We start from the raw sequence: 25,825 nt of genomic DNA on the forward strand, positions 1-25,825 counted from the left end.
TGGTGGCGTGATAAGTCATCTGCAGGATTGTCGGCTCCTGCACGGTACTGCACATTCAGGTCGAACTGTTGCACTTGCAGTAGCCACCGTTCAATTCTTGCAGGTGGGTGTGGTGCTGTGCCTCCAAAAATAGGGATGAGTAGTTTATGGTTGGTGAGTACGGCTACTGGGTGTCCCAGGATATACACTTGAAAATGCTTGCATCCCCAAATAATATCCAGTACCTCTTTTTCTATATGAGCATAGTTTTTCTCTGCCTGTGTAAGTGCTCTGTTTGCGAATGCAATAGCGTAGACTATTCAATTTTTGTCTTTTTGTGTCAGCACTGCTCCTAATCCAACTGGACTAGCATCCACGAGTAGTTCCGTGGAGCGATTAATGTCAAAAAATGCCATGATGGTATCACTGGAAAGCAAATCTATTTTCTGGAATGCCTGTTCTTCCCTGATGCCCCATTGCCATGCAGTTTTGGCTGTTGTGAGTTCTCGCAGTGGAGCAGCGACTGTGGCAAGATCTGGGATGAAACGGCCACAATACGTAGCCATGCCTAAAAAACTACTTACTTCCGACAGTCAATGGTGCTTTTGCACTTTTGATGTCACTCACTTTACCGGGATCTGGGGAGACACCTTTTTCATTGACTACATACCCAAAAAAACTTAATGACTTCTTTGCAAACTCACATTTTTCAGCTTGTATTGTGAGTCCTGATTCTTCTAGCCGTTGGAAAGTCGCTGCTAGCTGAGCTGTAAATTCCACTTCTGTTCTCCCATAGACTAAGAGATCATCGCTGACATTGGCGACACCTGGTAGATCCTGGAGCACTCGTCGAATCGCATTCTGGAAGATCTGCGCTGCTGAGGATATCCCAAGTTAAGGCAACGGTATCGTTGGAGTCCTAAATGCGATTAGAAAGTGGTAATGTAGCGCGATTCCTTGGCCAGTCGAATCTGATGATAGCCAGATCTAAGATCGAGCTTGCTAAAAACATTTGCGCCACTGAGGTCTATGATCAGTTCATCAATCGTTGGCGTAATGTGTCTTTCTCGACCAATAGCTGCATTTGGGAGACGCATATCAATACAGATATGCACAGCATTCGGTTGTTTTGGTTTTGCCGTGACTACCATGGGAGAGACCCACGAGGTGGCTCCTGTTGTCTTTTCGATGATTTTCTGATCTTCCAACTTCTTCAGTTCAGCTTCTACAGGAGCCTCTCATATGGAAAGGGACTCTCCTGTGCCTCACTGCTCAGGGTTCAATGGTTGGGTCGATGTGTAGCTTCACTGAACGACCTTTGAGACGCCCAATGCCAGTGAAGAGTTTTTTGTGTTTCTATAGAAGAGTCTCAATGTTCCCAGGCTGGATTGCAAGATTGAACTGTATCACTTCAAGGCGTTCAGCCGTGGTGCAGCTGAGCAGGGTTTCAATGCCAGCATCCACAACATGGATCCGGGTTTTGCAGCTAACGCCACGGTGAAAGTGTCATTTTAAAGTATCCTGTTACTGGGCGAGGCTTCTTGCACCCATATGCATACAACAGGACTGAGAGCCGGCTGTGGTTTAAGCTCGTCGAATCTGGAGACTGGCATAACATTTACAGTGGCTCCGGTATCTATCATCATGGTAACTGGAATACCTCCTACTAGCAATGTACATCGTTGTGACTTGGCACTACTGTGGTCGTTGTTGTTTCCTGGTTTCACATCTGATATCATGTGTGCCTTTTCCCTTCTCTGATTGTAGTTCCATCTGGTGTTGCTTGGGGATGTCTCCCTGCTGGATTGACTTTCTTCACTGCTACTTGCACTGTCGGACTCTTCACCCCCAATGGCACGTGCGTGCCCACTTCTACTTTGCCGGGGCTTAGCTATATTGGTCTTTTCTGACGGTGCAGCTGCTTCTCTCGACGCTTGGCGGATCCTCGGGTTCCTTTGTCATCTGTGTCGTGGTGCCCTTTCCCGGCCGGTAGTATCTTGGGTGGCTTGGAACTCAAACATACTGATGCATGATGATTCTCTTTCCCGCCCTTATGGAACGTGGTGCCGTATGCGGGGCATGGTTCGTTTCTGCTGTGTTGTCCTCCACACCATATGCAGTCTTTTGACTTCTTGTTGGATGGCCTTCCTTGTGGCCTCTGGTGCCTCAGGGCATTGACAGTTGGGGCATTGTTCTTTGACAGATCAGTGACTAGCGGTAAGCGGCTTATAATCTGCTCCATCTCTGCCGCGTATTCCTCTGTCCTTTCACGTAATCATCCCATTGTCAGAATGGTGTCGAGCGGGAGGTCTTCAGCTAGGACTCCAGGCCTTCTCCGAAGACAGCCCATGTATGACTTGTTGCCGGACTGCAAACTCCTCATCTGGGAAATCGCACGACAGCGCCATCTCTCTCAGCCGACTGTGGAAATCTATGTTCGCCTGTGGGCGTGGTCTAGCTTGACTCATCTTGAATCTTTCAAAGCCATGGCTGGCTTTTGGTTTAAATTTCTTCGTGAGGACGTCTCTAATAGCTGCATAGTCACAATCTGTACCTCGGTTTGGTAGGGCATTGAAAATGCGAAGGGCCATCGTGCCTAGGTTAAGCATAAGAAATGCTCTTTTCATCTCTTCGTCTTCAATCTTGCGGGTGTGCAGAGAGAGTTCAAACTGTTGCAGCCACAGTTCCCACCAGAGGCCGGTGCGGGCACCAAATGGTTGCATGAATGTACTCTGCGCGGTATCCAACCACGTACTGGTGTCTGGGTTTCGACTTTGGCTTTGCACTCTGTGGTGTTGTGATGTCATCTGCCATATGCACACTCAGTCCTTGCCACCTCATCCTGACAAGCTTAGCTTGGCTGTGGATGAGTCAGAAGGGTCAACACGTGTATATTTTCTAATGTGCTCTTCCCATAAACTGAGGTATTCCTGGTGCTGTGTTTGAGCTTTAAATCTGCGACACCACAGGATTCATATGGGGGCTACTAGATGCTCCGTGCTCACATGTGCTGTATTGTTGATTTCAACTGGGATAATAGGTTTATGCTTTTAATTGTATCACTGTCTGTGTAGGCACTCATTACTAGTACATGCTGTACTGTTACTTGTAGCTATGGCAGTATTTAGGTTTGCTTTGGGTGATTAAAATGTCCTTTTAGTCTTTGTAGTGCTTACTCTCTCAAACAGAGGTTTTATTATTTTTATATTTTTTTTAGCTTCACTTCAGGCGATGTATATGTAAAAAAAAAATATATATTCCAGGCACTCCCTCTCCTGTGGCGTTATGTGGGCATGCTGGGGCACAGTTGGGGCTTGTAGTGACAGTCGTTGACTGTTGTGCGAGAAGCGCAGCACTCACTGTTTAAGTCCGCGACGGTGGTCTTATGTCATCATTTTTTTTCCCTCACGCTCCCCGGCTTTACTGCCCGGCGCGAGTAGCTCAGCGAGCCTGTGCTGCCGGGGGAGCATGAGCACTCGAAGAATTCTTTCCGACGGGTCTGCAGGGGATCCCGTCCTCCCTCGCCAGTGTTGTGTGTGAGGGGAAAGGCCGGCCTACTCTTGTGACGCACGTAGCATCACAGGAAATAAAGACACCAGACACCGTGTGTGTGGAGGTGGAGTGGGAACTGCCTTTCGGCGGGCTCAGTGCTCATCTTTATTAACTTGTCCACGTGACCGCGGTCACATGGACATCACAATCTCTATGGTTGTAAAAGGTGACTTTCTTATTCATTTAGAAATGTCAACCTGCTTCCTCTCTTGACTCTAGAAATGAATAAAAACTTTGTTTAGCCACAAAATTCTGAAATGTACCTAATTCAGGATTAGAATCCATGTAGGACTATATCCATGTAGTCAGGAGTTAGTGATCCCTAAACGTGGACTTGGCCGTTTGAGATTAGTTCCTTTGTGCTCCTATATATTGTTTTCTCTTTATTATAGAAACAAGCCATAAAATGACTTGCTTGTGGAGAATTGCAGTCATAATTTTTGTGTGAATGAAATGTGAACAAATTCATCCGTACAGTCAGTGAAAAGAGAATCTTTAAAGATTGACCTTGCAGAATATTTGTAAACCTGGTACAGCAAGCTCAAGAAAGGAGTGTTAAGACTGCGTTGTGTTCAGTCCGGGACCTAAGGCAGTCAATTAACATATGCAGCTTATACCCTCTGGCGTACAGCAGGGGTCTGTAACCTTTGGCTCTCCAGATATTTTGTACTACAACTTCCATTAGCCCTAGCCAGCATAGTCTGGGTGGCCGTTGGGTTCTTAGTCCAAAAAGCTAAAGAGCCACAGTTTGCAGAACCCTAGCCTACAAGCTCATTTCAGTCACATAGTACCAACATGGGTTGCCAGCAGATGCATCTCTGTGAGCACATGTCCTTTCTTTGCGTTCAAACTTCATAGCAGTTTTTTCCCTACAAATCAAATGAAGGATCCGTAACATGGCATGTTTTCATCTTTTCAGGCTAAAATCATGTGCTCCTCTATCTGCAAATGCATTGGTTGCAAGAACTTTGAAGAAAGTCCTGAGCGAAAGACATTAATGCACTTAGCAGATGCTGCAGAAGTAAGAGTCCAGCAACAGACTGCTGCAAAGACAAAGCTTTCGTCACAAATTTCAGACTTAATAACAAGACCTGCACCAGTGCTTAATAGTGGTGGTGGAAAGTAAGTTGCCTCATTTATATACTTAAGTAGGTTGGATTTCAATCTATGTACTTTTTTATCTTCTCTTAAAAGGGTAGTTCGCTCAGAAATGTTATTGTCCCAATTGATCGGTGATGTATTTTCAGTCATACATCAATCCATATTTTAAAAATTCCTTTGTTTTCCTCACTTTTATACATGCGAAAATGCCTACCTGGCCACCGCCATCTTGTGGAAATCTTCTACGTTGATCTTTCGCTGTAATTTCAAGTACCCTTGCGGCAGTAATACAGATCACCCGCCCCTAAAGTTGACCTCACTAGACGCTTGCGCCCCTGTTCACAACACCAATGCACGTCTCAGGTGAATGTCTTCTGTGCACAATCTATTGACATTTCTCCATGGAAATGCCAAGACGCCTTTTTTCTCGACAAATATAAAGAAACCTTTTCTGAACACATACCGTAGGAGTTTCTTTTTCCTTTGAGTCAGTGTATTTCTTTTCAAGTCTCCCTGACTTGTTTCTGTTCTGTTCAGCTATCTGCCAAGTGCGACACACTGAGAACAGGTACGTTTGCTGCCGATAATTAACTCAGTAGTCGCTTTTTATTCTTTACCAAATCATATTTCAACTCTACTTTAATATGGCATGTTCTTTACATGTGTCCCTGTAAAGTTAAAAAATGTGTCCCTATTAATCTTGTCTTTGCACAACTGTTTTTTCTAACATGGCTGTTTTTTCGCTTCTTTTTAATTAACATTGAATTTTAATGTGAAACCTCATTTCATTACTGTAAACAAATAAAAACATTTCTATTTATCTCACTGTTGATTTTGTACTTCAGTATTCAGTAACTATGAGCACTATTCAGCCCTACATGTTAGAGTCAGAGTTTTGAGAAGAGGAAATCTGTGAAAGAGTAAAAAGTCAAGACCAGGGGGAATCTGTTGCTAGTTGTGGTGATCAATCACCGCAGCCTGAACCCAGTCGCATGGAAGACGTTTCCACCTGGTGTAACTGCTATCGTTGTTGGGTTATGCCAGCTTTGTTGGAAAACTGCTGTTACAGAGAGAACTCTGGCTGCTTGGCCTACAATGCCGAAGAAGACACACCACCGCTATACGTTACCGAGCTGCGTGACTTCAGGGCAGCCTGCCTTACAAGAACTGTTGCGAATGATGATGGGCCTTATGCACCAACTTAGATCTACAGTTTGCCCTCGTAATCCAAGTAACGAGTCAGTTAACTCAATATGTTATGTGCTTGACAACCGAGAAGGCTAACATTGCATGTTGTTCACCTTTATCATTGTAACTTTTATGAGTCACTGACAAAAGCATTTTTCTGTAAATTGAATACATTTCTTTTTCTAATCTCAGATCCTAATATTCATCTTTAGAATCAACGCACGTACAATTACTTTCGTTCACTTGGAAGTTGAAAACAATATTACCCCCATCTCCCCAACTGTTTTTGATCGAATGGGCGTTCAGCTTTTCAATTGATCCCCACTTGATATCCCAAGCACTGTCAGTACTTTTCATGAAAAAGGTACTTTATAAAGCATCACAATGACTTACATTAGAAACGGTATATCAAACATAATGCATGCAATTATTGGGTTCATTCAAATAAACTATTTCTGTATCTCTTAGACAGGTGGTACAGGCTTGTGGTCTATCGTGCATTTACATGATGGATTCATTGAAGACTGGGACTCTGTGTTGATGAGTGATACCTGCCTGTGTGGTTCGCGCCATTCGTGAGAAATTTCCCAGTGACTCCGGACAATACCGCAGATTTATGCAGACAATAACTCAACTGCAGCAGTACAATTTGTAGTTTGTTATTGCCATCCACTTACAAAACTAAATAAGAAATACAAAACTGAGACGATATGAAAAGTTGTTTAAAATTATTTGTAAGCCCACAACACGTACAAATATCTAAGAGGATCTTGAAAAATTGATGTTCTTCAACAAGGTTACTGGCCTATTGCGCGCGCCTCATCCACATCCATATCCCCATCTCACATCAATGGCAGTTCGCACCTGTTGCCGCGTGCTCGCAAGGAGGGCAGTGTGGGTGGGAAGGCTCAAGGTGCCAAACATGTACAACCAAATGGGGGTCTTTGGCACAGTGACCATTGACCACATAGCCAGCCCAGACCTCCTGGTGTCTCCAGACTCCCCTTTCAAGACCCTATCCTTGCAATCAACATATCTTGTGTCCCTTGACTGTGTTCCAGGCCTATTGCGCTAGCCTCATCCGCATCCATCCTCCTGTGGTATCCATGGCAGTTCGCACCTGTGGCCATGTGCTCGCAAGGGGGCTGCGAGGATGGGAGGGCTCACGGTGCCGAATACCATGTACACCGCAAAGGGCTTTTTGGCATGAGGATCATGGACCACATGGCCAGCCCCTTTGAAGGCCCATCCAGGCCTATTGTGCTCGCCATATCTACATCCATCCCCCACCGATGGCAATTTGCACCTGGGGCCGTGGGCTGGCAGGTGGGCTTCACTGGCAGGATAGAGGTCAAAATTTGCCTTGGATGTCTGGTGGGTGTGAACGAAAACGTCAGACATTCATACACACCCACTTCTGGAAGCCTTTGTAAACATTGTGGAAGTTACCAAGAATGCGTCTATAAAATCGACTTGGGGATATCGCCATCTATCCACTTTTTTCCTTGCTTGCTGAATCGGCTCATCTGCTCTTCTAACGAACGGTTAGTCAACTTTTACTATTGTTTTCTTTAGTGCCAATGTTATATGCTCTGCCACTTTCTAATGCTTTATGTTCAATGAACACTCTATTCTCAATTTAATATATTCCAAAGGTCTACACCATTATCAACCGTTGTTTGTTCTTTATCTCTGTAACTAGCACATGACCCACTTGATCTATACCGTCTCTTCTAGCTGTGCATTATGCGGATGACACTCGCCTCTCTTTCAGGCTCCCCTCAGCCTCCTCTCCTCCCCCTCTCATTCCTGAGTGACTATCCGCGATTCAGGATTGGTGCGCCCCAAATGATATCTGACGAAGTGCCAGTAAGACTGAAATACTTATCATTGGCACCCATGCTTCTGCTTTCAATCTCACTCTAGTCGCCCTCCTTTGGCCTCTATCTTCGCCTTCCTGTGAGGCACAAAACCTTGGTGTCATTTTCACCTCCACTCTCTCCTCTCATCACTTCATGGAGCGTGCCAAGAAGGACCACTTCCAGCAGCACCTCCTCAGAGATAGTCTACCTTTTCTCAACCAGAATCTTACGTCTCGAGAGCCCTGGTTCTCTCCAGGCTGGACTACTGCAACAGTCTTTGTCAATCTGCCTACCTCTATTCTTCGCCCTCAGCAACTAATCCAGAACAGGACTGCAAGACTTATCCTTGGCCTCAAGCCCAGGGACCATATCTCTCCAGCCCTAAATCTCTAAACTGGCTGCTGGTGACTGCAAGAATCAAGTTCAAGGCCCTTTGCATCGTCCTCAAGCATTCCTAGGGCCAGGGCCTGCACTACATCCAACTTTCTTCTGAAATAACTTCTGTCTAGAGCCCTTCACTCGGCTAAATCCAACTTGCTGAGGCTCAGACGCTTCGCCAGGCTAAGAATGGGGGTAGATCTCTCTCTCCTCTGCCCATGCCTCCCTCTGGAATGGCCTTCCTGCAGCTGTGACTTGAGCCGGACCACCAGAAGTTCCTGGAGCAGCTCAAGACGTTCAATTATTCCTCTGCCTTATCTCTTTCGCTTCCTTGCTAACTTACCTGTCTGCTGCGCCGACTGGCTGCTTGGCTACCCCAAGAGTCTCACTGGGTACCAGGCTCCTCCATGGACAGTCTTCCTTGCACTGCCTCTGGGCCTATCCCGCACTTATGGGCTGTAACTGTAACCCTTCAAGTCCCTCTGCCTCCTTGCACTTACCCAGAGCGGCTCTGCTCTGCCTGCACTTACTCAGAACCATGCTGCCCTGATCCCACTTCCCCCCTACCCTCTTCCTTGCAATTCCCCCTACCCTCTTCCTTGCACTTGGCGTAGTCACACTTGCACAATCTGAATGACGCATGGCCTAGTAGGATAGTTTGTCTTGTCTTCTCCCCATTGTCTCTTCCTTGTCTCGTGGCGCTTAGAAACAGTTGTGTACAGGTGCGTTATAATTGACATATATCACATATCACAACATTGCAGACTATTGCTTCCAAATTTAATATTTCACAGTTCATGTTGTCAATGCAGGTTTGCCTTATGTGGCAGTTTTTATAAATGTACCTTCATACCTTCATTATCAATGTGATGTTTGATGTACTCACTGTGACATTTTTTATAGTAATTTGTTGTATTTTTTTTTTAACAGATCATAAGGAAAATCCAAACCTGCTTAATGTATCGTTTTTAGTTGTCCCAATGTCACCCATGCCAAAAGTGAAAAATCAGTCCTGCATGTCTTTCCAAAGGATATACGTTTAGTTTTTTTAAAAAATGGCTGTCGAACTGCAGATTTCCAGTGTCTTGAGTTGAAGCAGAGCCAACTATGTCTTGGGTGATGTGAGAGGCAATCGATTCTGCAGCATGCACTTCTCAGTTCACTAAAGTGTCACCTCAGACTCAATCGCAAATTACTTCCGAATGCAGTTCCTACCGAATTTCAGCATACACTGACCCAGGTGAGTAGTGTAGGCAGAATATTTGTATCTATTTGACGTTTTTCTACATTTTTTCAATGTTTTCCAAATTATCATTCAATACATTAAACAAGTCTGTGAACAGGTTACATGATTGAACGGTTTGGAGTTTTTGTAGAATGCTTCCATTGATATTTTACTGCACAAGTTGCCTTTGTGGCAAATGTACTGTGGTTTATACAACTATAACTTTAGTTTGTGTATCCCTAGTTTAGGGATACACTAATAGTTTGGTGCAATCTGAACCTTCTCGAAAAACGTACGTTTCGTCTTTTACAAATATGTCAATTTGTTAAATGTGTTGATTACTACCTGTGTTTACGTAGACTGCACTGATGGAAGTACAGACTGTTACCATGGAGGAAATCAGACATGTCCAACATCCACCTTGTGAGGCTGAGTGACTTGCAGGTAAACTTACTTTATCGCTTTTGATGTGGACTAATTTATAATACTAATATACATTTTCTATTTCACACTGGTATGAATATATGCAACAATTAAAGGACCATGGTTGTACATCTGCCAGTATTCCAGAGTGAACAGCAATCTCTCCTTTCAAGTCCTATTTTTATGCTAATCCTTCAGATGCGACTATACAAAATATCTATTTGTTTAACTTAAAACTTATTGAGTATGTACAATTTTAGCTTTTGAAACAAAGTTATCGCGCAACGATGCCACTTGTGTGGTCTCCAGGCCATCAGGCGGATCTGTAAAGCAAAGAGTGACGCTGTGCAGTTAGTAGGGTTGAGCGGGAAAAGAGCAAGAGAGCAGACTTTTGAGTTAGAGAGGTGTATGCAAATGAGTGAGTTGATTAGTATGGATTGTTGGTGATATTTTTGGAAATCGAACCAAGTGCATCTCTACCCAGACGTTGAAGTTGCATTTAGCCTTCTTTGTAAATATCGATTATCTTTTGCATGTAAATTGTGTTTTCGATTTTGCTTTTAAATCTTTATTATTAAAATGACTCTGTGATATAAGGGGTGGCTGGAACTTCAACATACTGTTCTTGTACTGGAACTGGTCTGGAGGATGAGGTGTGACAACTGAGAATTTGTTGAATTATATTAAGTGTATTAAGTGTTTTTTATATTTTATTTTATTTACAATACTGTCATTGAATTGCAGATCAATAACCTCAATGTATTTCTCATAGAAACAAATGCCACAATTAAAGAAAAACTTAATATAAACCTACTTTGTTACTGAATTTCAGACACTTTCACCAACTATATGAATGCAGTATGTTTTTGTTCATAACCTTTAGCTGCATGTTAAAGATTGATGTATTGAATATGTTTTGAAGGATGATCACACGCCAACTCCTGGCGACATCTCTGAAGGTTATCAGGTACACTTTCAAATCTGTCTATTTGAAATGTTACATATGCACAGTCTTCGACTTTATCTCCATAATAATGACATTGTAAACAGACGATTGACTATCTTTTTAGAAATGTTAACTGATATTGTAAGCTCGAAAATCATTACATCAACTGTCTCAAGATGTAGTTTGTGAGATCAATTATTTTAGCATTAAATTGTTTAACAATATAATAATTTCTGTTGAATTTGTCTAGGGAATGTACTAATTAACTGGTCAAAATTGAAGAGACTCATGGACCAGAGGTATACATAAGATATTTGTAAATGTAAAGTTATCATTTATAACAATCATGTAATATTTTTAATTTTCTAATGTTTACCAGAGTAACATTGGTTATATTTGTACATTTGTATCTATAAATGATGGAGTTGAAGAGCAAATTGCATGGTTGATAACATTTCAAAATGCTGTTTTTCAGCATAGTCTTGTGGTCGCTAAATCCGAATTGAATATTCCATGGAAAATTCAGACAAAGGGTAAATAAACATTTTTGGTTTTAAATAAGTTGTTTATAAAGTATTGTTTTGATTTGACATGTTGAGGTGTCATGCACATATTATGTATGTGTAGAAAAGATTAAGCATGTTTTGTTTCTTCCTTTAGAGACCAAGGAAGAAGAGGAGCATGAAAACGCAGACAACACAAACAAATGATTTGGCTTGCCAAACCGGTGTCAATTGGGAGCCGCTACTTTTTGAAGCTCTGCATGGTCCAGTCAAGATTCAGAGCCGTGATGCAGATGGTCCAGTGTCTGGAGTTTAAATGGAATGTCATCAGCGACCCATGGAAAGTAAGCATGGATCATTGTCCCAGCATATAACTTCAACCCGAAGAGACAGAAGTAACAGATGATTTTTCACAATTGCTTATGGAACCCGCTCACACAATCCACACCTGATAAAAAATTACTATATAAGAAAGAAAAAATGGTCTCTTTCCCCAATACATTTGGAAAATCCAGAAATGTCACAAACAGAAATAAGTGAAGCAATTTTGCATGTGATCGACGATTGTGCTCGTGATCTGGACTTCACTCTTGCGAGTATTGAGGACTTATCCACCACCATGAAATTGCAAACCGCTGTACTGCAGGACGATTAGCTGTTACGGATGCCAAAATACATTGTATTCGACTGCTGCCTCATTCAGATTATGAAAATGATGAGATGTGATCATAAATTACATAGGAGGATTAGGGGGAGCCATTGGTGAACTTTACTCATATAGTTAAAGGCACAAAGCTTTGTACACAACCATGACACATTTTCATGGTTTGTTCAACCTATGCTTGAAAAAGTGCCTGCTGAAAATGTACTTCATCTGGTTTGCTGTTTAGCTGATCAACGTCCAGTAAAATTTCAAGTTTCTATAAATTTGTGGGATTAGAGTTCCTTGCAAAAATCCAATAATGGAGCTATCACAAAAAATTCTTGTACCCGGCTGTTAGCCGGACATGGACACTCCAACAAATCTCTTTGGACAATGCTTTCGATGGAAAAAGGGTCAGGCTTGCGTGTAAAGGGCAGTGTGACAGTCCAGGTTTTTCTGCTAAATACTGCATTTACAACTTCCAAGACATGGAAACCAAAAGAATAGTGAGCCCAGTCGTCGTGCAAGTGTCCGAATGTACATCGTCGGTTGCAATGGAAAAATATAGTTTCATTAAATATGTTGAACCTTTGCAATCCAGAGGAATGCAAAAATGCCTAATAGCAACTGACAGGCACGTGGGAATAGCTAAGCTCATGCAAGAGCAGTTCCTACACATAAAACATCAGTATGATGTATGGCACGTTGCAAAATCAATTTTTATGACAAGTTATAGCTACTGGTAAAAAAAAGGCTACATTAAACATTTTAAGTTGGTCACATTCTATCAGCAACCATCTTTGTTGGAGCTCAACAACTTGTGATGTATCTGTAGATATGCTACTCGAAAAAATGACGTTCATTGATGCACTATTGTTCAAAGAAATACTCATGGAAATTAAACGAACATTTCCACGAATGAGCACACGAGCCATTGATCGAGGAGCATGTCCATAAGAAAAGATGGTTGGTGCCAGGCTCCCCTCCTCACACAGCTCTCGCAAAGATTGTGTATGACCAAACTCTTTCGAGACATGAGGGGACTCACTGAATTCAGCCAGCCTGGAGATTTGGGGGTGTTCCATAATATGTTCCTAAAGTACAGGCATAAAAGGTTGCATTTTGACATCGATGGAATGCAGGCCAGAACAAGACTGGCTGTACTTGCACATAACAAGAATGTTGTCTGAGAACAATAAAAAACTGCTGGAACATTCGGTACCCTCTGTTACAAGGAATTTACCAAAAGAAGCAAACAGCGAGTGGCAAAGCCAATGTTCCAGCTGATGGATTTCGATTTTGTAAAAAAATTGAAATTGAATGTGGTGGCCATACAAATGCATGGAATAGCTCCAGGTTTTGTTGAATTTGTTGAAAGGCTGACTTCAAGATTCACATTTTGTGTGTCTCTCATCACATTTGTTTTCTTTTTTTTTTAATCAAGCCAGTTTGATCCGTTTACACAGTGTTTGCTCATTTTCTTTATTGTACAAAGTTGCAGAGAGTGGGGGAACAGCCTCCCTGCCCCCTCAGACTTGAGCAGGACCTCCTTAAATTCTGGAAATTGCTCAAAACTAAGCTGTTCTATAACACTTTACCTCTTTCCTTTCTCTGCTAATCCCCCCACTGCCTCTTTGACAGCTGGCCTGACCCTCGTGAATCTTACATGATCCAAGGTCGTTCCACGCAGTCAATTCCAACCCCCCACCCCAACTGCACTGCCCTGTGGCTCAACATCCCACCCTCATGAGTCACCTTTACTTGCACTTAGCCTGAGGTTCTCCTCCTTGGCTCCCATTAGCACTTCCATCCAGGTCCCTCCTCCAGCACTTGTCCACTGCTCCTCCTTCCATCCCTATCCCCTGAACTTCTCCTCAATTGCACTTGCATGTCCAAATATAACCAGGCTTAGTAGGACCACGACTGTATAGTTACTGTTTTTGTCATTGTCTTTATTTCCCCTGCTCCCATCCCATTTAGCTTTGTGGCGCTTTGAAACAATTCTGTTTGAAGCGCCTTACAAATGCCCAATAAAATAAAAATATTAATGGGTGAGCAAAATGTCTTTTAAAATAGTCTAGCTCTGCTGGAAAGTCAGATTACTAATCAGCTGCCGATTGAAACATAGCTAAGATTTATGCGACACCGGAACATCGTACTTCTCTACTCATTTCTAGTTTTATGCTAATGACACACAGCTTTCCTTCAAGCTTCCCTCTACTACCTCCTCTTCCTCTCTTATTCCTGATTGTCTGACTGCTTTTCAGGCTTGGTGCGAAGGCAGTGATTTCTGTCTTAATGCCAATAAGACAGAAATTCTTCTGATTTGGACCCCTGCACCCTGTTTCCCTTCAGCCCTCTAGCCGCCCTACATGGGCTTTCTGCCTCACAATCTAGTGAGGCCAAAATCTTGGGGTGATGCAAGACTCCTCTCTCCCATTCACCACTCACATCTTGGACCTTTGCAAAAAGGCACACTTTCAACTTCACCTCCTTCAAGGCATTCCCCCTTTTCTCACCTTCCCCCAGAAGCTCAATGTTTTCAGAACTCTGGTACTTTCCAGGCTGGACTAATGCAAGAGCCTCTTTCTCAATCTGCCACTTTGCTCCAACTAATACAGAATAGGGCTCTGAGACTTATCCTTGGCCTGAAGCTCAGAGACTACATCTCTCCAGCTTTAAAATCTATCCACTGGCTCCCGGTGGTCACCCACAGCGGCTGTGACTGGCGGCCTGGTCCTTCAGGAGTCTTACAGGCTACCATGGGCATCCACCCCTGGAGACATCTCCGCCCAAGCACTTAGACATGCAGGAATTGTAGTGATGTGTTTTTTTTTTGTTGAAGTTGCTCATTGCACACATCCTGGTTTGAAATGGACCCTTTGTGTAACCTTTCACCCTCTTGGTGCCCGCTTCCTGGTCCACCCGTGTTGCCTCTATATATTAACCCACCAATTTTCATCCTTCTATATACATGCATCTGTATTCCATGCTGTAGCCACCTCCATATGTCAAGTAAAATTACCAAAATAAGTTTGTTTATAAACCACAGTGAAGGTGGGCAGTAATTAGCTACTTAGCAAGCAGCAATACATACTTACTAGGTGTTGGGAACTATGTGTATTTATTAATGTTGAAACAGGTTTCATAGTCACCAAGGTAAACATTTTTAAGCAATGGACAAAATGGCCGAATGCATTGGTGTCCCGGTGGTGGCACTCTCACTTTAAAGTTGTACACATGCTAAACCCCATTTTGATAAGACACCCTTTTCTTGTTTTCAACATTTGTTCTAAACACCACTTGTTCCTAAAATCAAAGAGTCTGTAAACAATTACAACACACTGATGCTTGAAAAATTCTTAAACGCATAAGACAACCAGACATCTTTGTATTGCACTACTGGTGTTGACATCACAGAATTGTTTCACACAAGCATCTTGTAGATTAAATCTGCATGTGTGCATACATTACACTGTTTCAGGCTTATGTGATGCAGGCATTTACTTTAGAGGTTACAGACATTGAGGGCCTTCAGAGTGCAAATGGCCATTTCTCACTGAGCTGTGGGTTGTCATGGAAAGGGGCCATTGGCCCTCTTGATTTCACACTTGTCTGGTCCAGCACAATAATAAAAATGGAAGCCATCACAGAACCAGACTTGTGGAATGCCATGGGGCCTGTGAATCCCAACATTGGCTTTTAGCATTGCCGTACTTGAAAGCCCTGGTTAGTGCCAACCTACAATATGCCAAAAAATAAACCCTTTTGTTTGGTTTTCAAGGAGGCAGACCTCAGTGTTTCCAAAAATGACACGTTTCCACATTTATAAACACAAGGATGCATTTTGGGGTCAAGGTGCAGAAGCCTTTTTCCTGATGTGTAGTATGTCGTTTTTGGCCATACAAAGTTTCCTCACTTTACTCTATTGACGTACAGCATTACTCTATTGACGTACAGGGCAGTCCGAGCCTGTCTGCACCTCAACTGCAATCAGAGTAAATATTCTGCTATGCAGAATACTTGAAGTATTTCATTGTATTTCACCACACGGCCCGCCATGAATATTCATTTTTGTGGCAGGTGCACCCTCAGAAACTAAACTCGCTGTGAACGCTGGATAAGGGGTCTCATTGTTATTTGGCCTTCAATCCACCACACTAACAATTTGAAGGGCACAATGTGTCTAATATCCACAAAGAATTGATAAGATTCACTATATTGAAAGCGGACATAGGAAAGGTATGTTTCTATTACTGAGAGCTGTCTTTTGAAGTGGTTGGTCATCTGTCACATAGAGAGAATGCAGACAATGTAAGCAAAGTTTTAATGAATCTTTAGACAAGTGAGGATGGCAAGTTTGCTGTATGCTACACGATTAACAATGTCACAGATGAATGTTCAATTTGACGCAAAGAATAGACATTGTGCGTGTTAATTATAACCTGAATTCATAGTTAACATACATGCAGTTCCCAGAGTGGTATCTGGTCTGGTTCACTTTCCTGCCAGACCTGACCGTAGAGTTTCCTATCACAAAATAAATACAATGTGCAAAATATATCCAGGTCACCAATGTGCTATCAAGTCTGGTTCACTACCCTGCCAAACTTGATTGTATATAGTTCCAAAAAGTGTTTTTCTCTTGGCAAAGGGTCCTTTAGACCTTCTCCTGGCTTCCGGTACTTATTTTCCTTTTTTTCTTTGGGCCCAGATCAGGGATCTCTCTGATTGGTTCTGTTTTATTTCCCTTTTCTCTGGGTTCTAAACACATCTATATTCTTTCGAGGTCCCCCTGATTGACTTTACCCCAGCCCATTGATTATGTACTTGGCTCCGTCCTCTTCTACCTGGATCCCAGACCCTAATGTGCACTGGCAGGGCTTTCCTGTCTTCAAATGGGTCCCAGACCCTGATATTCTGTTTCGTTGGGACCTCTGTCCCTGTTTCACACACTGTCCAATTGAACAGACCTAGTTTACTCCCCTGCCAGGTACTGTCCCACACTGGGCAAGTGCCAAATTTCATCTCGCACTTTGTGATCGCTTTTCGTCTCGGGATGTTAATGTGTCTGGTTTCAGTCTATTCAGCTCCCTCTGTATTCCAGTAGCTCTGGTCTATCCTGGAAACAGAGCGGGGTTTCCTTGCAGTTGCCACGTTCAGCTTTCCCTCCTCGGTGGCTCTGTAGCGTTGGTCTTTCTCTCCCACTGCCAGCTGCCCACCTGCACTTGCCCTGTTCAGCGTTCTCGCTTCGGTGGCACTCTAGTGTTTGGCTCTCTCTCCCTCTGCTGCGCATATTCCCCTTCTCGCTCTGGCTTCACCAGTCGGGTTTCCTGTTTCTCCGCCACTGTCTGGGTCACTCCTGTATGGACCTCCTGGAGAGAGGCATCTCTCCTTGGCAGAGTCTCTGCCTCTTTCATCGGACCCTTGCCACAGAACCGGCATCTGGTGCATCGCTCCTCCTCGGCTGGCTTGACACTAGATGCAGCCCTTTCTTGCTTTTTATCATTGAGGCTTTCTCTGGAAAACTATACTGCGTAGGGTGGTTCTGCGGCTGGCTTTTGTCTCCTTGGCTCATCATCTTCGTGTTAGTGAGGTTTTGAATTCTGCCTAGGTAAGCCTCACTCTTCCTTGTCCCATTATGGCCAGTGAAGTCCTCTACACTTTCAAAGCACATAAAGGTGTGGTGGACCAGAGGGGACTGAGTGGGGTACAAGGACAAAGGGCATGGTAAAGGAGGGGGCAAATATCGTCACTCCCCAGGGGGACTATCGGGTAGCTGCCTCTCCTCCCTGGCCTCATGGGAAGTGGCTCCGCCATGGGAGCAGTGACAATACCCTGTGATTCGTCACAGTATGTTCTTTGATAAGATTTAGGGTGGTGAGAATGTAGTTAAGATATTAAAATTATGTCAATGGATAACCCCGAACTGTCCTGCAAGATCTTGACAAGGAGTTCATTCTGTGCGACTCTGGAACATAAAGGACTTCATCGGCTGTTATCTAGTTGGTTATGTGGGTTTTGATCATCTTTGGTTGCTCTGACGTGAGTCAACTGCCGGCAGTGCAGTGTTGTACCTTCAGCACTATTTGGAAGTGTAACTCAAACACCCCACCACTTCGCGCTGTCATAAAAAATACACATTTTAATCTTCACCTATGTGTTTGTATTCACCCACTGAAAAGTTCGGAAGACATATCCTTAGCCAACCACACTATTAACTGAAGGGTTGACATGCATCATTTTGGCTTTTAAAAAGTGCAAACAGCAGCCTTAGGAAGTGCAGGATACTACTGCATGTGAACGACCGCCTTCAAAGCCTGCCAATGTAGTTCATGTTATTCTAAACCTGACCTTTGAAGGTGTACATGAACTAATTTACATCTTTCCCGAGGATACTGCTATGGTCCCAGGGATGCATGTTAAGTTGTAAAACACTGCTTTCTAAAATCATGAATCAATGTAAATGTAAACCACACTGTCATACCAAAGTCATTATTTCTGACAAACCTGCATCTTCTGTTAGTTTGCAGGCGACATCTCTCATAAGGAGCGATAGATTTGGCTGTGAAATTGCTTCATTCTGCAAAGATACTAATGTAATTATAACCACATAATAGCATCCACTTAACAAACTCTGCATGTCAAATGCTATTTTGCCCATGCCCCATCATGCAAAATCTTTCTTACATAGACGTCTCAAATAAGACTTTTCTTAAGACTCTGACTAATGCATTGGCCTGGATTGTACCAACTTGTTTTGACATAATGCTCAAGGACTTCAACTCTTGACTGACTTTGAGCATGATAAATCACCTAAACTCATCCTCCTTGTTGGTTTGGGCCAGAAATGGTCTGCCACACTCATAAAAGAGTTGTTCTTGTCGCTTGATTCTCTTATCTCTATCCTTCCACAATTTCCAAACTGCTCAATTTACAATTTTCTCGTTTTTTTTTGCTTTACACTTGTCTGGCCAAAAAAAGGATTTTATGATCTTCCATTTCATCAGATAGGCTAGTGACCGAAGGCCCCAATCTTATTATCCCCACTGGTACACAATCTGGTAGCCCTAACACTCTCCGCCATATCCGCAGCTCCAATATCTGCCACTCAAACTCCTCAATAGCCAATATTTCTGTATCATACAAAAGGGTGGGAATTACTTTGGCCTTATAATACTGGATTTTCGGCATGAGAGAGATGCGACCATATTTAAGATTCAGCTTTTTCATTTGGGCTATGAACATACAGCATTTCTTGGTGCGTTTTTCAAAATGTGCACCTTTATGGGGGCAGTTATAGATTGTAATAGAGATACTGAGCCACACATTCCATAGTCTCCCCATTTATCCTCCATTCATTTATATTTATTCTTGGACCTCTTTTTTTTTGTGCAGATCAGGATTTTTGTATTTCCGGTGTCCACTTGAGGCCAAAGCATCTAAGCTGTAACCCAATCAGAGTCTGGTCCATAATGATCGGATCATCTGCATAGGTTAGATATTGAAAAGAGGTGACACCAATGTGGGTGGGTGGGTGTTGGGGGGCAGCTCCGGAGTCCTTCAAGTAATCCCCTAAATCTGATGGGTAAAGGTTGAAGATCACCAGAGCCAGGACACAGCCCTGTCGCAACCCCGCTTGGTAACCACTGGCCTGGGCATATTACCATCCCCATCTGGCCTTACCCTGACCTTTGTGTCTGTATGCATGGTGATTAATATATCCAAGATAGAAGTAGGTGCGCCCAAGTTCTTAATTTGTTTCCCAAAGGGAGGCTCAACTCACTGTCGAAGGCCAAGGAGAGATCTATATAAGGCATATAAAGATTACCCTTCCTGACCCTCCTGATCTTAAGTAGCAATGATAATAAAAAAAACATTCAATTGGGTTCCTAGTCCCTTGTAAAACCCTGATTGGTTGGCATCTTTAAGGAATCAAAAGTAAGTCTCGGACACAGTGGCATGTTCAGTGTTAGTTATAGACTTTTATTTTCAAAATATTAAGCAGGTTGGGGCGGAAATCCTATCCAACCCTAACTCTAAGAGGGTTTTCCCTGACTCAACAAAACTAAGGACAGCTGTGTCAGTATGTTAACAAAAGAGCGTCCTGTGTCCAAACCCTAAACTGACCCTTATACTCTAAACTCAATATAATGTGCACAAGGGGATTTGTAGAAGCAATATATTGGTAGCTTTCTTTCAGAGTTCCAAAGTGTATAAAAGAAAGAAAGAAAAAGTTCCACCAGGAAAAGGGGTCTCCCTTCACCTAGCTTTCGTCTGGTAATTAACAAGTCTCTTGGTCACAGTTCACTTATTCAAGAGGGATAACTCTTCCCTTGAGTATCCTTTAAATGTTCAGCTTCTCACACTCTGCATTTCCATCAATTTAAAAGGGGCATTATTCTTCCCTTTTCCATTAGCTGCTTTATTTTTGTATATCCCTGTTGTACTCTCCTGTCAGGGTATTTGTGACTTTCAGTCCTCCAACACGGGTATGATTTCTCCTTTAATACTTGTTTCTCGCAGTTTTACAATTCCACATTCACTTAGATTCTTAATCCTGGTTTACTCTCCTGCCAGTTACACTTTCATGTCTTACAAGTTAGTAAGTCTCTGTATTTCTCTCATGGGTGTGAATACCAGACTCTGTGTGCCTGGTTCAGTAACCTGCCATGGATTCTCCTTTCTCCAATCACATTCTCTTTATGATATTCTATTTGTCCAATATTGGGTCACTGACCCTTGTTTAGCAAAGTTAGTCTGTTTCCACTCTTCATTTCAAACATTTGGCTTTGGTCTCTTTTCCAATACTGTTTGAATTTACATTAACTTCTCTTTTGAAGTATCGGATCGCCGACCTGTTTTCAATATTGTTTGTAAATATTTAAATTCCTTCAAATGTTCCGATTTTGCCTCTCGCACGGTTTCTGTGACATGGCATACACTTTCAGACGCTCTGATAACGCATTCGCTTTCTCTGGGTTTATAAGGCGGATCCAGTGTTTCGTGTGTCTCCTTCGTCTGCTTCGGTTTGCTAACTCGGTGTGCGTGTCCCGTTAGTCGGCTGGCTCTTGTTTTGCTTTCTTCTACTGCCTACCGCTCCCATTGCCTCAGGCTCTCTAGTGGTGAGCTTCCTTCATTTCTCAGCGTGTCTTTTGGGACAGCGTATGTGCTGCTTCGAACTGCTTGTTCGTCTCCAGCGTTCGGAACGGCGTCCAAACAAGTTACCATCAAACAGTCTTTGCCTCTCGCTCGTAAGTCTGTCAGCTGTGGCAGTTTTAAACTTCCCAGCATGGTTTAGCAATTTCCATAGACTAGACCGCAGTGTTGGATTACTGCTTCTAGTCCTCTTAATCGCTTCATCCCTCTTCCTCATCTCAGAACTAAAAAGAGGGCGGGTGGATAAGGTGATTGACTGGGAATATTTGGATCTTCATCTACATCACAATAAGCCATATAGGTATTGCGTTTGGGCACATGGATGTCATTAGAAATGATGGCTGCAAGATTATTTCGGTCTAGCATTTTCTTGTCACTCTGGAGTTTCTTCCCCTATCTGATCCTCCCGCAGACAGCCGGGGTAGCTTCTGCCTTTCCCTAGCCACGTAGGAGAAGCTTCCCTCCAGAGAATCGGTGAAGATGTTGCTAGATTGTCACACATCCCATCGGTTGGCTTGATCAGCCCATTTATTGAGTGCCCCTAGAAATATGGATGAAAAGATGTTACTTCCCACATTCAAAAGGGCATTGGGGCGATCGTTTTTAGGATCAGCCCTATCCCCCGTCTTGAAGTGGGATCAGATCTGAAAGCCTCCAAGATTCCGGAATGGTCTCGAAATTAATAATGCTCTTGAACAAAATGCACATAATGGAGGCCAAAAAGTCTATATCCCCTTTGAGGGCGTAATCTGATGGCCCATCCGGCCCGGGTGCTCCAGAGGTACTCATCTTTCTTATCTGATATGCTATATTGTCAGATTCAATCTTTAAGTCCCACTTATGGCATATCGAGGTGTGTTGATGCTGTTCTTCTCCTAATGGGGCTGCATATAAATCATGGAGATACTTTGGCCAAATGTGCTCAGGAATGGGCTTTTTTACTTTGTAGATGGAATCTATTCTTATTCATAAGAGACCAAAAAACATTGGTGTTTTATATTGGAGATTTCATCATTATTTCTCCATGTAGTTGCATCATGCTTATTTTTTGGCCTTTAAGTCATGTTTTATAGACCTGCTTCAAGGCCTTCGATCTGATGATCCAGTTCTGACTCATAATTATTTCTGAGAGCATGCAGCTAGCATCTTAAACATTATTTTTCTTTTCCTGTACCCCAAATCAAAGTTATATATTTATTTCCACCAGAAAAACCATATTGGTCTGGATATTCGCACTTTTGAACACTGTCGCGAAACAAGGTGGAAAATAAATGAATAGAATATAGTTCCAGTTGTTCCTCCTATTCAAGGGATCAATAGAGTCCAGCCAGCTGGTTGTTAAATCTTTCCACTGTCTGGAATCGCCAACTAATGCGATTACCTGCATTATTTACTGACATATCTTGGGGCAAAATTCTAACCTTACAGTATACTTTGCCCTCAAATGATCCCCTTATAAGAGTAAGTCACTGTTGTCAGCTGTAAATATGTTAAAACTCTGACAAACTTGTAATAGTGACTGAGATATAAACATATAGTCAATCATGGGGGCAATATTACCTCTTGTCCAAGTATAATCGTATATATTTTTACTTGCAAATTCCAAGTTCAGACAACGCAAATCTCATTCATTCATACGGTTCGCCCATCTATATCCATTGCCATTTGCAGGATTTGCTTCCACAGTAACCCCAACTGAGTGAGAATTCAGGAGTTTGTGATAATCGCAATTTATGTCTCTAAATGATCACCTCCACAGGGTTATCCCTGCTAAACCAATCTTCCAGTAAGGCTACTATGTAGTCACAGGAAGCAAGAGGATTCCAACATGTATTAAAAGTCTGAATTTTTTAATCGGGCCACTGCAAAAATGCACGGATGTAAAGTTTCCCATAAAATCACGTTCTGCTCCAATGTCGTTCCCAATGGCTGTAATGAGCCCCTCAAATTGCCCCCCCCCCCCTTTCCTTGTCAAACAGGTTGTAAAAAAACTGAGTATCCATCAAATAGAGTGGCTTCCTTACATGACCTTCACGGCAGACCACAAACCCCCCCTGAACCCACAAGCACCAGTTAGCACAACTAAGACGCATCGTGGATAAAAACATGGAATCCTCCCCCCCCCCCCCCACATGGACCTCCCCAGACCAACAGCTCAAAACCCCACAACATCCCGCCAACTATAGAGAAAAAAGGAAGAGACTCTACCATAATGTTATTGTTTATATTATTTAACACTGTATGACTGTCTAAAAAAAAATGCTAATAAAACACTTAAAAAAAATAATAGAATGGCTTCCTTCAGCCAGACCTCCTGTAGCCTGATATGAGATTCCATTAAATGGGTTTCCTCCTGTCCTACCCTAAAAAGATGTGTATAGCCTTGTGTGTTCCAGGAGGCTATATTAGTACTTATACTAGGCTTATAGCTCTGCCCCGGTTATCCCCTTGATATCTCTTTCTCTGTTATCAACAGATTGTGTAATTGTGGGCACTGTAGAGATCATAGCCCATAGAAAGTAGGGCCTCCCTTTTGGAGAGATATTGCTCATATACAAATTTTGAACGTGTGTGCAGCCATACAAAGTACATTCCAAATCCTTCATCTTAACAGATCTTTAGAGTAATTATATTACACCATTGGGATATGATGAAACAGTGTCGGACATTTCCCAGTTTAAGAACAATCTTTCAAAAGAAATTCACGACCCAGAACACCATAGACTTCTTCATACTCAAACTCTGCATTGAACTTGGGTGCTTAGCGCACACTCATGGCGTTGGTTACAGTCCTTCGTGTAGAGAGTTCAGAAGCAGTCTGCTGAGGTATACTTGTCTCAAAGACTCTATGAATGATGAGAGGTTTGGACCAGATAGATGCCAGATCCAATTCTATATTTAATGATTCCGAAGTGTCAAGATTTCCGGATGGCTTTCTTAGAGGGGAGGTGGAAGGGCCAGGCAAGTCATCCTTTAGAGGTGGTAAAATTACCCAGCTACTGACTGATTTCCTGAATTGACTGCCTTTTGTAAAAAAATAAAAAATAAAAATAAAAAAAAGGATAATATCTGAGGATTTACTGAATGTTCCCTTCTCCTTTTGTACATCGGATTTGACTCTTTGTTTTTCCTTCTTATTTATACCATTCTCATGTGCAGGGACTTCCAAATCATTATTCTCCAGCATTGGATCTTTCAAGGATTCACATGTGAATATTCCCCATCGTCACACTGGCAATCCTGGATTCCCAGCCTGACTGGGAATATTCACATGTGAATCCATGACATACCAACGCTGGAGAAAAGGGAGTTACAGGTAAGAAACTACTCCCTTCCTCTCCGTCATCGAGAAAGATTGAAGAAACAGTGTCCTATGTCTCGGGCTTCATGCTCTGACTCCTCTCCTGAAGGCAGAGTAGCCTGCCCAGGTCTGAAAGCTGAATGGGAGGCTTTCAGGCTTCAAATGTCAAGATTCTGCAAAAAGGCGACCCTAGCTCTTTCGACGGAAAAGATGAAGAGTCACAACCATGTTGTGCCTACCAAGTCCAATAAAGAATCTAAGAAGACTAAAACTCGCCCACCCGTGTGCCCGGTTGAAAAGCAGTTGACCCTCTCGAGGAGAGGCCGTTCCTCAACCCTCGAAGACTCCTTCGAGTCGTACTTTGAGCCCATCAGGGCCAGTGCCGTCGGTGTCAAAAACTTCAACGCCCTCGAAGGAAATGGCAAAACTTTTCAAGTCTTTGCCTAAAAAGGACTTTAAGTCCCTGTCCTCGATTTTTGAGGAGGCTGAACCCTCAGACCAGGATACTCCACCTTTTGGCCTGGAATATGGAACACCTAATGTTCCAGAGGCACTAGTGTCTGTGGAGTCCAGGATGACAAACATATATGAAAACCTTCAGAGTGTAAGTGGCCTGGACACTTCCCCTGAAATTGATTTTGAGAACGTCTGACCTGTCTGAGCATGCGAAGGTGTGATACAGACAACTAATGAATAGTGACTAAATACCTGAGTTGGGGTAAGCCAGACACTGCCTATGAACAGGATGACCTAACTGACATTCTAGATAAGGGTCTTCAAAAAGACCCTATTTTGCCATTCCATGCAGCACTACAAAAAGGGTCATGACTAGTTGAGTCCCCTGACACCAGCCCTGCGGTCAGTAAAACTTTGACCAAAAAATACAAACCTTCTAGCATGGCCCCCGAATACCTTTCAAGGCACCTAGCCTGGAAAGCCTTAAGGTGCAGGCTTCCATATCTAGGCAAGCATCTTACCCTACCATCCCTCCAGATAGGGGCGACCAGCGTTTTGATGCACTAGCCAAAACATTTTCAGCCAGTCCTATGGCTAAGTCCTTCAATGCCACTTGTGTTCTGCCCAAATGTACCCACACCTTGTGGGACTGTATTGCAATGGCAGATGAGTATATCCCTGAAAGGGAAGGTTTCCTGAATATCGTGAAAGATGGAAAGGATGACATGTGCAAATCCCTCAAATCAGGTTTGGGCTCTGCCTATAACAGAGCCATGCCGGCTAGCATGTTAATGTGCAGGTTTCCGTGGTTGAGAAAGTCTAGTTTTACAGCGGATGCTCAGTCCAGACTCCTTAAAATGTCCTTTGATGGCACACAACTGTTTGGAACCAAGGATGAGACCCTTAAAACATTAGACCTCAAAAGCAGCTGCCAAATCACTGTGTGCTATACGACAGCCTAAACCTTCTCCCCCAACTGCACAGGTATGGAAGGGTCGGTCCTTTCATTACTATTCCTCATTTGAAGAGCAAGAGGCTAGGCCAGTCAGAGGCCACAGAAAATAACCTAGTGGTGGAAGAGGTGCTGCCTTACCTTCAGCCGCTGCTTA

General features: G+C 43.0%; 1 protein-coding gene across 2 annotated transcripts in view; it reads left to right on the plus strand.

Moving 5' to 3' along the window:
- The window catches only part of LIN54 (lin-54 DREAM MuvB core complex component), an 825,244-nt gene that overhangs the window by 747,917 nt on the left and 51,502 nt on the right, over nt 1-25,825 (plus strand). The window contains exon 13 of one of the 2 annotated variants that reach the window (XM_069626122.1): nt 4,451-4,653. The exons of the other annotated variant lie outside the window; for it this stretch is intronic. Within the exon in view, the coding sequence (XP_069482223.1) occupies nt 4,451-4,653 (203 nt within the window). The remainder of the gene's footprint in view (nt 1-4,450; nt 4,654-25,825) is intronic. 2 annotated transcript variants of the gene reach the window in all.

Source organism: Ambystoma mexicanum, chromosome 6p, assembly GCF_040938575.1.
Source record: "Ambystoma mexicanum isolate Mex_15411 chromosome 6p, UKY_AmexF1_1, whole genome shotgun sequence".
In the NCBI taxonomy this organism is placed as follows: Eukaryota; Metazoa; Chordata; class Amphibia; order Caudata; family Ambystomatidae; genus Ambystoma; species Ambystoma mexicanum.